This window comes from Temnothorax longispinosus, chromosome 6, assembly GCF_030848805.1.
Source record: "Temnothorax longispinosus isolate EJ_2023e chromosome 6, Tlon_JGU_v1, whole genome shotgun sequence".
Taxonomy (NCBI): domain Eukaryota; kingdom Metazoa; phylum Arthropoda; class Insecta; order Hymenoptera; family Formicidae; genus Temnothorax; species Temnothorax longispinosus.
The window spans coordinates 5155107-5171760 of NC_092363.1; the positions used below are offsets into that span (position 1 = coordinate 5155107).

General features: G+C 39.5%; 1 protein-coding gene across 7 annotated transcripts in view; it reads right to left on the minus strand.

The window, feature by feature from the left end:
- Positions 1-227: 227 nt before the first annotated feature.
- Positions 228-16654, minus strand: part of Synd (protein kinase C and casein kinase substrate in neurons protein Synd) — a 51403-nt gene continuing 34976 nt past the window's right edge. For 2 of the 7 annotated variants that reach the window (XM_071781870.1, XM_071781871.1), the window contains exons 2-11: positions 9708-10099; positions 8923-9111; positions 8207-8227; positions 7552-7632; positions 5831-6057; positions 5378-5498; positions 4140-4250; positions 2168-2328; positions 1908-2068; positions 228-1710 (exon numbers count right to left, since the gene is read on the minus strand). In XM_071781870.1, coding sequence (XP_071637971.1) covers positions 1598-1710; positions 1908-2068; positions 2168-2328; positions 4140-4250; positions 5378-5498; positions 5831-6057; positions 7552-7632; positions 8207-8227; positions 8923-9111; positions 9708-10070 — 1548 coding nt within the window. In that variant the 5' untranslated portion in view covers positions 10071-10099 and the 3' untranslated portion in view covers positions 228-1597. Of the gene's footprint in view, positions 1711-1907; positions 2069-2167; positions 2329-4139; positions 4251-5377; positions 5499-5830; positions 6058-7462; positions 7475-7551; positions 7633-8206; positions 8228-8922; positions 9112-9707; positions 10100-16654 lie in introns of all 7 variants that reach the window. The other 5 variants (XM_071781876.1, XM_071781872.1, XM_071781874.1 and 2 more) reach the window with 5 other exon arrangements.

Genomic DNA, 16654 nt, shown 5'->3' on the forward strand with positions numbered 1-16654 from the left:
TCAGTTTTGTCCGTATAATTAAAACATTACTATCGTAAATATAATTAACGATATAAATCGATAGAATGTTTTATGTAGAAGTCGTTTATTAAACATACATATATAATAAATTTTATACACAAGCTACAATTTATATATATACTTGACAACTTTATGGAGCTGTGAACACACTTTACAAAAGGTAATTTGGAGGATTAATTAAATAAATGTAAAAAAATCAGTCAGACTGAATTTATAATTTTACTATATATTCTATATGATATTTACATAAATACTGTGTACATAGACACAATGTATTCGTAATGAATACTTTTTTTTTCAATGTCTATATTATAATAATCATAAATCAAATATCTCTATGACTCTGCAGCTAACGCATTAGATAATTCAGAACATATTTTACGAAAAGAGCTTTTTGAAGATAAAAAATGTTAGCTACATGTTAATTTTCACATGATTCATGCCAACTCTCTAAAATCTCATACATTTAGTTTCAGAAAAACTTATTTCATTCAATACATGTGTGGTATTTGGTAGATATTATTATACTAATTAAAGTAACGATTATAATACGAGACATCTTTATTCTTTTCGATGTATTATAATTCCGAGATATATAACTTCTTTTAATTGAAAATTAACAAAAAAATTTTTTTAAAGACTACCGGATTTATATAAAAACAAGTTATATATGTATATGTGTACATATATATAACATACTTTAGATGAAATTATTTTTCTCCTATAACATTATCATTGATATAATTCATATTTATTTCATCAAATTATTATCTCGACTATAACATTTAACTAATGAATGGAATAATTATCGATTTCTGGGTCCCGAATCTCTTTTATATTAAATTTATGCCCATTTAAAGTGCTGCACTTTATGTTCACATACTTCAAATATATAACACTTCAAATTCATTAAACGACAATTAATAGCTTCACATATTGCTAGGCTCTTACATCTATTATGTACAATGACACCATTTATATAGACATTAGTTTTTAATAGTACTTTTCTTTAATAACAATAAATTAAATAGAACTCTCGTTTCGTCTCAACCAAAAGATTCTTTTTGTTACAACAATGAGTTACAACAATGAGTCGTAAAACGCAATATTCCAATATTCTAAACTCGCTATACGCGTGTAATCCATGTTTTATCCATAGAGACTAACTAGGGAAGGATTTTAACTAACCTAGCTATCTAAAAACAAATTTAATTCTGAGTGAGGGGTATATTTTCATGTAGGGAAACTGTTCACTTTAACGCCGCTAGTCGCGGAGTAAAGATCTCGAAATGGAATCGTCACTCGCCGTTTATACAATTCGTAAATGCAGACGATCAGTTTACGCTTTACCTAGAGGTACCCAGATGTCAGAGACTTGTTGTAACTCGTTTCTTCATTCAGATTCATCCATCGTGAATCGCGTCGTCTCACAGGACGCCACGAAAAACTGATGGTCCTGCGAATCTCCAACTCGCGCAAACGACAGCGAAGAAAAACGAAACTTTGCAATTTTGTTCTTCGCGGAGATTACATATTTAAGTAACTAACTTGTGGATTTGGCTTTGCATTAGTTAATCTATTGCGACACCAAGCCTACATAATTCGCCGGATAGAGGCCCACTCTGCCGTCCTTCCTTCCTTTACACCACCCTTGCTCGTCTTCATCTTCCAGTTTCTCGAATACATCGCCTGAAAAATTCAACGAAATTTAAATTAATATCATTCGACATTAATATTATTCATCAAGCCGTTATATTAATTGTATGAATAGCGAGTTCAAATAATTACATCACTCCTTTGCTAAACATAATAGATAATTAGTAAAGTCGCTCAAGTTGGATTGAGTGACTCCAAAACATTTGCGAACGACACCCTTCCTATTATACCTTGCTTGAAACTAAGCTCATCCGCTTCGGCTCCCTCGTAATCGTACAAGGCTCGTACGGGAACCCCTGGTTCCCCATTGTCGACCAGTGGCTCACCACCGTCCTCGTCCCATTCCTCCTCTTCGAACGGGTTCGACTCTTGCTTGGCATTAGTACCGTTACTGCAATCATCAAGCGTTTTAGTACGTACTAATAAAACGTGTATCAATATAAAACTATCAATTTATCTTTCACGTTGCGAGAACCTTACGACAACTTACGTGATAGTCGAGGTTCTGTTAACGCTGTCAGTCTCGTTATTCTTCTCCGAGGACGGCTTGCTAGAACTTATGTCCGTTTTGCTATCCCCGTGATTGCTTTCCGGTGATATTACTCGGGCGGCGGGCTTCGATTTTGATCTGTTATTGGCCGATGAAAATTCCTGTTTGAACGGGAGGGAGAAAACGTGTTGTGTTAGATATAACGTCTCGGCGAGATCTGTATAAGTGCGTACCGTGATACCGGATGCACGAATCTCTATCGATGAAAACGCCATGCGTGCAACCAAGTGTATTACGATACGGAGTCGCTAGCCGCGAGTATTTTACGCCCCGAATGTGAGCATGCCGACGATGCATGTTTCGTTGAAGCCCACCGCTATCTCGTTGCGTCTATCTGCCCAATAATCTTGCGTGCGTCAAGAAGATTCACTATCTTGAGGCTTACATTCGACCGCGATAAGGCTCGACAATGTAAGAAGTCTATGTACTTTTATGGAGAAAATAGTGTCCGGATTCCCATTGCGATAAATATGTAGCAATTTAAAAAAAAGCGTATTTACAAAGCACAAAGAGGCTTGAGATTACTCGTCTTTAAGTAAACAATCGTGAAAATGGTTGCGTGATATCTCTCGATGAACGGATTAATTATGAATAGTTAAAAATAATGCCATTTCAAGTCTCTCTATCACCGATGTCATTATTGTTATTGCGTTATTGACGAGACACGTTTTAAACGAGATGTCCTTGTGCGAGAATAATAATTCAGCTGTCGGCTATGTACAGATAGTTTTATGCTGTACCATGCAAGAAATTAACATACAGAATCGCTCCGCAACTGTCGCGTTTCCTTCGGAAACTTGTTTTCCTTTCATAAAAATTCGTTCGGACGCTATGTCTATGTAGATCTTTAATTTCCATCGAATAATCACCTCTCGGCTGCTACACGTTAAACTGAAAGTCCGTTAAAGTACAATTTACATCAAGATGAAGAGGAGTTTCTAAACTAAAGGAAAGTACGACAGTCTCGGCGCAATCTGCCGTTATTCTTCCATTCGCGAAATTAATTCCGTATTAGTTCGGTCATTTGGTTTTCCATAATTACGGCCATCGTCGCAATTTTTAAACGTGAACCATGCAGATGCTGCATGTGATTTTTAACAATCGGTTGCAGGCATATACGACTTAAGCTAAATTTAACGATTCACATACGTATATCTCTTAATAATATTATAATTATCCATACCGTATACCACATGAGCAGGGTAATAAGCGTCTTGCGAGAAATATTTACAAACTTTTGAGGCTCGAAGAGAGCTTTTCTAAACTTGGCTTTAAACCTAGCCGAGAACAATTTGTAAGATACAACTATTTTTTCATCGATATTATTTATCTCATCTCAAGACAATATCATTAAATTCACAATATCATTAATTTATTCGAAGGAGATGCGCCAGAAAAAAATTAATCAGAGATGTAATCTCCCTTCGACTGATCTGACTTTGCGATCCTTTACTCCTTGATACGATGCCTCTCGGATCATTCGCCGCGTTGCCTCTCCAGCTTGTAAATTTCGTTTCTGCCGTACCTGCCGCAGGAGGCTGTCCGTGTTCACCTTTAGGCACAGATCCGTGCGATTACGTGCGAGCGCAAGAGCGGAGAGGATTACGGTTAATTCGGTTAGGAGCTAGAAGCTGAGAAAGGAAACCCATCCTGGATGACCTCGCGGCCAGCTGGGACATCCGTTAAAAGCTGTCGCGTGCCAGCCTAACCGGGTGCCGGCGATCTTTCTCTTTCTATCTCATTCCCTCGGCCGATCGAACCGATCAAGACGGGACCGGCTCGTCCAGCGTGGGTAATAATAGGCGGGCGGGCCTTTTGGATGCGCGGATTGTGTTGAAAATCAGTTAAAGTGAGATTGGCGCGACGTGTGTGTGTGTGTGTGTGTGTGTGTAACGTGTAAACAAAACTTTACATGCAGATCCTCGCCGACCGGGCGTTGATTGATGAGAGTGATGGAGCCTGCCGGGAGCGCCTCCTTCGACTTCGAGCCCTTCGTGATCTCGCGGAACTCCTCTGTGTAGTCCTGCATAATAGCAACGTCCCAAAACAATCACATGCATGCATTCCGGAAAATTGTCAGGGGTTCTTTCTTTCTTTCTTTCTCTCTCTCTCTCTCTTTCTCTTTTTCTTGCTCTACATTTCCTTCTCAAATATTAAGAGTACGATGTCATAACGTGGGAGCTTTCGATATTATCTAAGTACTCTTGAATTGAAAGAAAAGATCAGGCGAGAGAGAGAGAGAGAGGTGACAGTGTGGGGGTTGGGTGTTACTCTCGCAACGAATTTAGCCCTTGACAGTGGGTGTATTCCACGGGGACGTAACATCATTTGGACGAGCGACGATATATATAACTGCGATAACGAACACAATTCTGCGTAAGGTTTTTCATATAAGTTAGTTAAAGAAGAACTCTTGATAAAGGGGATCCAGCAACGCTTGCAACCCGTAATCAGTATAAAAAGAACGATCGATGAATTCACGTTATATACAACGAGCGCGTGAATTTTAATGCTATTCCTTTTTTTTCCAGGGAAAGTAAAAAAATATCGGAAAACATCGCGTCTCGGAATACGTATGAGAGATTACGGGTTAAAAAAAGCTTGAAAACTGAAGAAGGCAAAACATTTGTTGTTAAGCAGGGTACTTTTTCAGAGGCGAATGTACAGAGAAAAGCGTAATTCTTATTTTAATGTAACAACTACGGAAATAATGGACGACAATAGCGACGAGTGTGAAGGCGTTAAAAACGCTGATTAAGAGTATCTCCCGCTTTTTTCAGAGCTTTCCGTTATTTTAGCGCGACAAAATGTAATTCCATTATCATCTATTCTTGTAATCAATATTTTATTACTTGAATTTGGACACAATTTATTTTTCAACGGAGCTTTAATTCGAGAAATCGCAGCAAATATCATTTCCGTCGAATCAAACTGCTGGGAATAAAAAGAAGTGTACTGAGGCGCACAGAATGTTCGACAAGTAATTGTAAAATTATTGTAAAAAAAATGGGAGGGGACAACTATAGAGAGTAATAATTCAGTCCACGCTACAGCTAGTTGTTGTCTAACAACAGATCTTCAACCACGAGCAGGGCTTTTACATGCGACAGTAGAGCTTTTTCTTTTTAGCGACAAGCGTAAGCGACTTACTTCGAACTGCGGCCAATTCATAGCCATATTGACGCCGTGGTTATTAGACCACCATTTGAGGTCTTTCTCGTGGTCGGCATTATTTATCGTGTGATAGAATTCCTCGTATATCTGTGGAAGCCTGGAAAAACGGTAATACGCAATCTGCAGTAAACGGCACGGTAATGACATGTGAAAGTTTCATATTCGTCAAATGTGAAATGGACAGGGACGAGAGACGCGACTCCAATTTCAGTTTTATTCGATCTGGATTGTCGAGGCAAAAACGCGAGAGAATTAACCGAGCGATGAAAACGAAAGTTCTCTAATCAATGTTGATTATGACGGACACGGTCATGCCGCGTTCGCGAGCGACGCATCGATTTTTGTGGAGAATGTATGTCCGTCGAATTTGCGGTTACGCAACGTTGCACAATATATACGGTTACGCGACAGGGTGGGCGAAAGACTTACACTGGGTCCTGCGATATATTCAGACACTTGTGAATACCGAAGAGAACGTCTTTGAAGAACTGTAATCGCTGCGTCTCCATCTCCTGGCACTTGTCGAACACTTGCGTCATGTCTTCCATGTACTTTGGATTGTACTGATTGATTTCCTGAAGGGCCGCCTCGTACTTCTCCTTCGCCCTTTGCACCTCCTCCTTCGTTTTTTGCACTCGGTCCTGCATTTTCTTCACCTGTCGAAAAAGACAAAAAAAAAATGTTTAGAGACACTTTGCAAGGAGCGTTCCTCTTTAACGCCGGGTTGAAGGTAAAGGCTTTGATCTGGGCTTTGAGAGGCACTGACGAGACGTGATCTAAGAGATTTAGATCTTTGAAGAAACGGTATATGAATCGGAGTCACTTCATGCAATTCTCTAGATGTAATTTGTTTCGTTCGCAATTAGTCCGGAAAATCCTACCCGATGTTGATTGAAACGATAATCTAATAGGCCCAATTCTTTATCTTCAACCTCGTCTGGCCCATCGCCAAAAAGCTGAAGCTTTTCAGCGATGTTAAGCGCTAATGTGGATTAGCCACATTGAGAAAGGGGACGAGAAATATATGACAATTTCCGTACGTCAAAATGTGCGAAGAAATATATAATCTGACTACTCTTGCTACAACTAACTACATATCGTTTAATCTACTTATATATGCTTATTTCATCATGCAACTACGCGTAAATAATAAAATAATGGACATTTTATCGTAATAATGATCTAACTTGCATTCTCAAGATATCTTTCCAGATTGAAACTGAAATCCATTGCTGTTTACGCGGATAGTATAAAAACATTCATCTTATTGAAGTGCAACGTAACAATCTTGCAAACGACATTAGACAGTTTTGTGAAAATCTTACAGCGATCTGTCGGGCCTTGGATCTTTATTGGGAACTTCACAATGGAACTTGCGCGAATTTCATGAAACTTATAAAAATGTCCCGGTTACACAGTAATCTCCCCGCTTTATGTAATTTCATAATTACAGCGTTCACTTTCCGACCGCATCGCGGCGAGGACAAGGTTGAGGCCGTTCGGGCGAAATTTATGTCATTATGCGATTTTACACAAGAAAGAAAAACGTGAAACGTGCACCGCGAGCGCTCTAAGAATTTAGAGTAAAGAGATTTACATATACGCCGGCTCGTGAATCATCCCGTATTCCACGCACGTGCGCCGCATTTCTCGTGCCGGCCCCGGTTCACTAAATTACGGTAATACACGTCGAATGTGTGGATTCTTGTAATTACGAGTAACGCTTAATCAATCAAGCCAGAGGGCTACAGAAATTACACCCGTTGTCAGTCGTATTTTCTCTACGTAGCAACCTTTTAAATATACAGGCACTCCGAATAATTACTAAGCAGCAGTACGTCCGATAGAAATAAGCCAGGCGTGCCGCATCTAAGATAAGGGATGGATCGACATCAGAAGTTGACAAGATTATGTATACGCGTGGAGAGAAGAAGACACGCGGATCTCAAGAGAACATTCGGCTGATCGCGCCTTTCCGATTTCGATCCATTCGACTGATCAACATTCCGAGGAAAAAACCATCCGTGCGAGAGAAAAGGCTTAAGTCAGAGTTTTGCTTACCAGCAGAGCCTTCTGTAGTAAGGAAAACACAAGAAAAGAGAGAAAGACAGAAATTGAGAGACATGCGACATGCAATATAATATACATACAAACTGAACGTCGCCTATTTTATTATCCCTAAGGTTTTTTGGTATTCTGAGGCTCCATGCACCACATCCACACTCTGTCATCTAGAAACGTCGTTATAGCCGTCTTTCAGAGATGCCTGCCTCCGACATCGGGATCATTATTGTGCCGATTATTGAGCCACGTGCTCGCAAGTTCTGGCCAATTCGCGATTCACGGATGTTGGACTCTCAGAATTACCGAGGGAACATGAAACGCGAATTTTTTTCTTTTTAGAATTTCCTTCTTCTCCTAAACTCGGATCACAATCTCTCTCCGGCAATTCTAACGGCAATTAGAACAATATAGCGTCGGTAGCGAAACTCAGATGGAAAGTTGCAATACAGTTTTTCTCGGCGCGTTCACGTCACTCTTGGGTATCATTCGTATAATTGTTACCGTACAAGAAGCGGAATGAACGTACGGCGTGTACGTTCGGTCTGTACTGCGATCGTTATAGAGTATCCTTCCCGTTCCGAATAGACACGCGTTGGGCAAGAAACATCACACAGACGTGCAAGAGGGACTCCGCGTCCAGAAGCGAACGAGAGTCGCGTATCGTTAGCTTACCGCGAAACGTCAAGCAAGAAATGAGGTAGCAGCGCATGCAAGAATTCTTAAGAATAAGGTGTAACGTACGTTATCAGAGCCTCGGGCCATCTGCAAATAATACTCGCTAGAGAACAACTGTATCCATATATAGGATCGCGCTGCTTGAGACCGAGATCGCGCGACTAATGTTTATACAATATGCGTTACGATAATATGTACGTTGCGTCTGTATCGTTTGTAATGCGGTTGTCTCGTCGCTTCGAAAAGGGTACTGATAAAAACGCGAAAAGAATCCTATCGTGGAATCGAGTTACCTGACTCGCGGATTTAAATCGCGTGTTAAAATACGCAGCACTGTTAATCAAAATAATTAATGTACCACGTGCACGTTTGTTAGTTATAAATATGGAAAATTCGCAGAATAATAGTTTAACTTGTCATCTTTGTCACCGTTTGCTATTTTACATATTTTCTATCTATATTTTTGTCTAAACTCAAACTAGAAATTTTATGTATTCTATTGTATTACGGGAACGTTATTACTGCACGTTATTTTGTAACTGCAAGGATTATTTTGTTAGGAAAAAATTCATGCAATTCGCGCAATTGTATCCGCGATGCGGCTCAATCACAATCCGCCACAATCCGTCTTTTAAAAGTGCACGTGATGACGAAGTAACGTCTATGGTAATACATGGTCGTTGGGTCGATCGGTTAATAAACACGTTACAAGTGACAAGTGACGTAACGTGTCCCGCGAGATACGGGAGGGGGGAACACAATGGAAACGTAACGACCCTCACCTGATCCGGCGAGAGAGAACTATCCGCCGATGCGTTCCTCTCCATGTTCGCCGCGGTTCGCTCGGTCTTACAGCTGTTGTGATACTCCGACTTCGTCTTCTCGACCTTCTGGAGAAGTTTCGCCCATGGCTTCTGCGCCTTCTTAAACGCGTCTTCCATTTCCTTGCGCTCCTTCAGGGTCATCATCGACTGCAATCACGGAACCAAACCCGTGCGACATCAGCCACTATCACAGAAACTTGTGTAAAATATATCATTAGCTAGCCACAGATATCAGAGAACTAATAAGCAAATGACGACCGACAACACAATAAATAAGAATTAACATTTGCGGTCATCGGAATCTTGCGCCTAATGATAATTTCTGTGAATTTTAAACATTTCGCCGCTTCATGCTTTTGCGATCACGCGCCGATTACTATTCGGTCTTGAAACGCAGTTTTATGCCAAAAAGCTGAAAATGTGTAATATCACATTATTATAACTGATAATTGATTTAATATTACTGATGCTAATAAACGTCTTATAAATCTAGAAGGAATTTATTGCGAAAACTAAACTTTAGCTGAATTTTAAAATTAATTACTCGTAAAAAATAAATTAGGATCAAACGAGATTTATTGCGCCGCTTACTACTTTGTCATTCAAAAGTGTGTCAAGGAACGATCTAGCGATCATGTCGTCCATCCTTTCACGGAAAAAATTCAAAAATTTCAAGATACGACTTGAAATTTCGATTTTTAAAGGACCCACCGACTTGGCTCGACATAATACCGCCCTTTTACCTTGTGATACGCATCCTTCTGCCACGTCTTGACTTGCTGAACGATGTCGTTGCAGAGGTTCTCTTTGACCCTGAGATGAAGATCGCAGAGCCTGTCGGACTCCACCAGGACGCCCTTCCACGCCGCCTCGGTCGTCCCGTACTCCGGTCCCTTCTCAATCTTGTCGTTCCAATTCTTCGACCAGTTTTTGAGCGCCTTGGCATAGTTCTTCTCGATCTCCGCCCTTTCCTGGACCAGAGCTATCAGACTGTCGCAGAGCTTGTGACCGTCCTCGATCCTCCTCGTCGTTCGCTTGTAGTTGCCCGGCTCCCAAAAGGAGTCCGACGTCGCTATCAGCATGTTGTCGTCGCTGTGATGTGACATCTTAGCCTAAGTCGAGAAATCCCTTTCACCTGGAAATAAAAAGGGGAACGAGGTGTCAGAGAGATGGCAATATTATTCGGTAAATGGAGGAAAAAGATTTTATTATCGTGCGTCACGTACAAAATTTTATGACACAGCATAAATCGTACTTCATTTAAGCTCTTTTATATCGTGTATTAATAGCTTTCGAATTGACATACGAAATAAAAAAAACTTCTCTCTCGTAAATTACGGTCATTACTGAAAGATATATTACTGTTTTGCGTGGAATTGCCATTAGGCTAAGAAATACTATTATATGTAATATGTATAAGGCTCATTTGATGAAGAATATAGAAACTTAATAAGAGAAAGACAAAGTCTTTAAAGAGAAAAGTCTTTATTTGAAACTTGAATACATTGTTAAAAAAACTTCTATAGAAAAAATTTAACTTAAAGAGACCAAGAAAATAACGTTATTACCGCGGTTGTGTGTCATTAAATACGTGATATTTGAGCATCTATTCATGCCGTTCGATTTGCAAGAAGGGTTTATTTAATGATCCCTTTTACGAGATCAGAGAAACGTACGAGGTTACTACAAATGTTTGCTAATCACGCAGATTTAGATTTTAACTTAAGTATCCAATTATTAAGTCGGTTTCCATATAACGATATTGGTACCACAGTATTTTTAGAACAAAAGAAAATCATGTTATTGTAATATTCAAAGATATGTTAAGATAAATTTATAGAAGTCCTTATGACTTTTTTGTTTTACGTATTTTTGCTAAATATAATGCTCGTCTTTCTCGATCTGTTTTATATGCTGAGAAGAGTTGCAAATTCCTCGGATTATCGGCGAGGAATTCAAGAGCTGCAAACGGACGTGTGTGGCCGTCCCTATGGAGGAATGTTGAATATTTGCTGGAGCGAGCGTGGTAGTTATTGGATTACGCCTCGGTTTGGATCATCGATTGGCCCAATTTGCGAAGCCATCGCAAATCCTCGACGACATTCGTATGCGCTGACACGCCGCGATATGTTTACGTACCTTGCAGATTTTTTCGCTCTGCGTGCGTATAGGAATAACTCTAACAATATAAGACGTTGATTTTGCGTGTAAAACAAAGTTTTACAAATTTTTCTAATCGACAGAAATCCATTCGTATCTGACCATTCACCTTCAATTAAAATAATTCAATTAAATAATGAATTAAATTGACGCGAGAGAATTAAATATTTTTTAGCCCGTTTTTCGATTTCTCGAAGAACGTCGTTGATATAAAACCGACACATTGAGAGAATACTCTCCTGAGAATCACCTTAAGTCTCTCGCGAGGCAGGAGCGCGATTTTATTGCAAGGCGGCACGTTAACACAGCCGAGAGAATGAAAATCGCGTCTGTGCGATGCTGCGCGTGCGGCGATTCTCGATTGGGTCAAGCGGACTAACAATTAGATGCAACGGCTCGGCTCGGCTCGGCTCGGCTCGTTCGTATATGCAAATGCAGTGCATCTAGCATGCATTCGCCGGTTCTAGTCATCAACGGTTACGGAATTGCTTCATGGAGTTTCACGGCTAACAACGTCGGCATCGCTCGTTGTGTTCCAATCACGTGAATTATAAAGAAAACAATTTCGTTTCGGGGAAGGAAAGAAAAAAAATCGGATGAGTTATCGCAATCTGTTCGAATTGCTTAATAATGGATGACAAATTTTTTTAATTCTAGAGAAAGAAATTTAAATCCTTTTAGGCTTTTGTTTTAGCCGGCAATTTAAATAATTGGGATGCGCAATGTCGGTGAAGTGCGGAATAAATATCAACATTCTTGTTATCGATTATACGTTTTAACTCTCAAGAACTTTGTAATCGAATATCAAAATTCACAAACGTGTTAAACTGCTCTTCATTAGAAAACATAACGAACAATGCGGCCGTATGGGATCGCGTAGAAATGAATCGAAAAGGAAGCAAGTGGCTGCATTTAGTAACGAGACAATAGTCGTTCGTGAATATATGGGAGTGCTCGTGGATCGTGCGTTAAAGAGACGTCCTTGCTGAAAACCGAAGTCTCCGGTGAAAGTCGACGAGAATGAAATCTAGGGACCGGCGAGATCCGTTTTGTAGATCGTAAGATACCCTCTTTGTAGAGAGAAAAAAAAATTGAAGATCCGTTGTTTCCTCGGTTCCTGAGCTCGTCTTCCCGTGCCGCGCGCACTCGACGAAAGCGCGAGGGAAACGAGGAGCATCGATATCGTTGCATAAATCAGTTAAGAACAGTTTAATATTTAATTGCTGTCTGAATTGGAAGATCGTTAAAGTATTGATTTCACGACGAAAGTTAATTGCATAAATATGAGAAAGAAAAATGCAGACAAGCTTTTTACTACATTGCTTATCTAATAATCGATTTTATATTTATAACACAAATACTAAAATATAAAACCGTTTAAATCTAGTTCATCAATTTACTGTATTTCTTAACTGACTCTGTAGCTGTAGCTGCCCTGCTAAATGATTTAAATTATTAGGCATTGTGTATAATAAACCATCATTACCTAAAAATTATTGACTGCAGTGCTTTTTGATTTATTAGATATTCGCGTAGAAATCCGCAAAGTTATGCACGTGCACTGCGCAAGAGATAGCGGACGAAGGCTTAGCGGTTCTCCGGACCAATTTGCATAGGTTTTAATGCAAATGCTTATGGAAGTGATATATTCTTGAACAGTTCCGTAATATGCATATAGAATCATACGCTTACGTATCTTAGATGAAGATACAGAGTGTATCAGATACCGCGCAATTTCTCATCAAAATGGAAAAAAACTGTATGATCTTCAAATTGATATCCAAAAGGAAAAGATTCATAATTAACAGTAATTTAGGCATTAAAAATCCGGAACGACGTTTCTGTATTGTAAAAATTTATTCCTTTGCTTCTTGAGATAGAGATAGAGATCTTGAATTTTTTTCGGCATTTGTTATAGTATAATTATGCAACATATGGCTTTTCTTCAGTATTTTTGTGCGTGGTATTTTGATCTCAATGCAGTAGAGCCCAAATAATTTGGAAATAAAGATTAGGTTGACTATATCGGTGGGGAGGAAGAGGAAGAAATCACGATGGTGACGAAGAATAAGGAGGCGTGGGCCGAGAAGAATGCCGTCAGGCCGGCCCAGGGAACGACCGATCAGCTCGGTAGATCGAGGAGAAGGTCATATCAAGGCTCCGAGATGAAGTCCGATTTTCGGCGACGTGTGCGGAGGACAGGTGGAGCGAGGAATTGTTGCTTTCCAGCTCGCGCGCATGAAACGCGCGCTGCACGTTTCCCCGGCGATCGAGCCCTTTCCTTCGGCTTCGGACTCGATCGGAATGGGCACAGTCGCTCTGGATCGTGGAATGTTGCTCCGCTGGCCGGATCGCTCGCGATCTCGAAGACGCCGTTCAGCGTGAACGATTAATCGATTACGCTCTTCTTCGTGCAAAACCGCAGGATTTGCCGAGCGGTCCTTGAAGGATGGACGAGACAATCGCGTGTGGTAGCATGAGAGCACGATTGATAAGCTATAGTTCACATAATGAGTTTTTTTTTAGTAACAACTAAAATGTCTAGGGCATGCTAAATAATTAGATGACGGACATAACGAGATTAGACCGCGGAAACAGTACAATTGGAAATGTATAATCGATGAGGAGACACGTGCAGAGCAAGCTTGTGTGTCTATATAAAACTTCTTGCATATATTATTTGTACTTTGTGTATCGAGTTACATATTAAATTAAATATCTTGGATTAAATTAAATTTAATTTAATTAGATTAAATTGCGCACCTTAGAAAATAATTGGGATTGTTAAATCCTTAAAATCGTATCATCGCAGCGCGAGTAAATTCCCAAGTATTCATGCTGGCTAAATAAGGCTGTCTTCAGCCTTTGAAAAAAAAAAAAAAGATAACAACTGGAGCTGAGAATTATAGCGCGTGACATTGAGGCAACATGTATGCGGTTGACATTTCAAAAGCGTGCCGTAATGTTGGAAAATGCCGCGTATGCAGATACCGTAAAATATGTCGCTCATATTTTCGTGAATAGCAAGGTCGGACTACCGTAACCACGCATGGACTCCATTAAGAGATTATTTTGTACATCAAATGAAATAAAATTGAATCACGGAAGACTATATCCGGAATCCGAATTTAATAATTGCAATCGTGCAACTGCATCGTTTCAACCGTGCACATTTGTTATTGACAGAAAAATTTCATCAAAAAGTCCATCTATAAATCAAATATTTCTCAAAATATCTCAAATATTTTTATTTATATTTAATAAAAAATAAAACAAACTAAAATTTTTAGCGTAACTATTATAGAAAATCGGCATCATGTATTTTTATTCAGCGTGATTCCTTCGTTCACATTATATTTTACAATTTTCTGCGCCAAGTGATAAAAATTACAAGGTAGTAAGAATTGTTATTGGTTACTAATGATAGAACGACTTTGGCAATAACCTGATTTTTTCTCTGATGACACGTGCGAGAGAAAAGCACGAACGGTATCATGCTGAATCATTATTATCTCGCGCCTTCGTTTTGTTATGTCACTATTACCGCTTATAAGGGGTCTGGTGTATCGTACGTATATACGTTATAATACCTTTCCGAGTATCGAGCGTGCGCACACACGTGTTGTCCTCGTTGAAAGTTGTGTCGCTTTCATATACACACTACCAGCACGAGGCTGCGAAACTCCACGTGTATCGTACAATATTCGGAAAACGTAATTTTTCTCGCAAAGCGTAATTTTTCCTCCTGTTACTTTTTTCACATTTTAAATTCCACTTCTTAATTTCTCTAATCAAAGAAAATTGCAGATAATGAAATAAGTGCGCGCGAGAAAAAAGGCGTAAAAAAACTACTTTTTAGCGCAACGTGCATAATTCTAACATAATTAATAAAATTGTAAATTAGAAATTGTAAAGATGATGTGCCTACAGAATTATATTTAGTTACAATATTATATTTAAAATTCGGAAATATGGAAATATTTGGTCGTATATTTTAATAAAGTGCATTTCCGTCGCTATAATAGAATTGTGTTTATGTGAACTCTGAATTATTTTCGTACTGTAACATTATGACATATATTTCTCGCTAAAAGAAAAAATATAGTTTACGTCAAAAGTTATTAAATTCAGCTTATACAAAAATTGCTGATCAAATAACTTCTATATATAAAAATCACTCGAGCGTCGCAAGTTTCGACGGAGTCGTCGTACTTTTTGACAAACACTCCGGTTGCAAATGACCTCACGTATTCATCTCCGCTCCGGATGAAGTGTCTGGTGACCGAGAACGCGTGGAAAGAAGCGTCGATAAGATAAAGGGCGTGTCGTAAATAAACGTGACTAACCCGTAATCTCTCGTGTGCAGCGACGGGAAGACGGTGTGAACGCTCCTCCGCGTTGCGACCTCGAAAATAGCACCGGTGGTGGCCACGACGTACATGGTTCCGTACAGAATTATTTATATATCCTCCCTTATTTATCCTATACGTAAATAACAACGACCGTGTATAAATAATATCAATGAACGATTACGTCGCGGCTTCCTGGCGGTCGTCGAACGCCACGAACATTTGAACGATCGCGTTTTATCCGCGGCAAACATCATTGTTAACAATCACGTTTTATCACAAGTATCCGAATTAATTATCTTCCGGATGTGGTCTCATTAATTAAATTTTCGGCCAGTTCCAGTTTAGAAGTGGGACGAAATACGGTAGAATTTCGTTACGATAAATTTAATTAATGCATGCTGTGCGTCTTGGGTATAGCGTTCATTATATTTTATCGGCCCAGTTTATAACCGCTACAAAATTCAATCAAGTTATTTTGTAACGGTCGATGATTATATTAAACGTCAAACGTGCAGCGCTGAAATAAAGTCGCAGGCACAAGAATAATGTATAACATAAGAAATTTCAATTACAACGGATGCATTATACATATGTTAACACGCGCTATCGCGTCGCAGTCGCATACTTTTGGAATTGGAGATAACATTGGATAAGAGATCGCTCTGGATAACGCTTATCGCACGTGCTCGATTTGATTACGCGGAACTCTTGAGTTTTAGCCCAAAGGTCTCGGATATCTTTTATTTGTATATTCAATTTAATGCAGATTTCTATATCGGTCATATATTAATAACAAATGAGAGATTCGTCGGGTCGGCGATTATCGATTGCGCGAAGTTCCCGATTCGGATATCGCCGGATTAAAGATTTAAAATCCCATGTGACCACATCGATTAGTATCGATCCAACGTAATAATAGGATGTCGGCACGGTTTTATAAATACCCGCTACGGTCGCATTGTAATGGTAATGTTATTCTTGCGCCACGTACAGGAGTCAGATCATCGATGCATCCGGGGGAATGATACGTTCCCTCATGTAGTCACGCTTGAGTCATCGCCATTGCGATTGCCATTTGAGAGTTTCCTTAATGACGGGTGTCCACGGGTTTTGAAATCGTCGACATGAGAACGCCCGTCGTTGTATGAAAAATATTACAGGAAACATCGTTCTCTCGA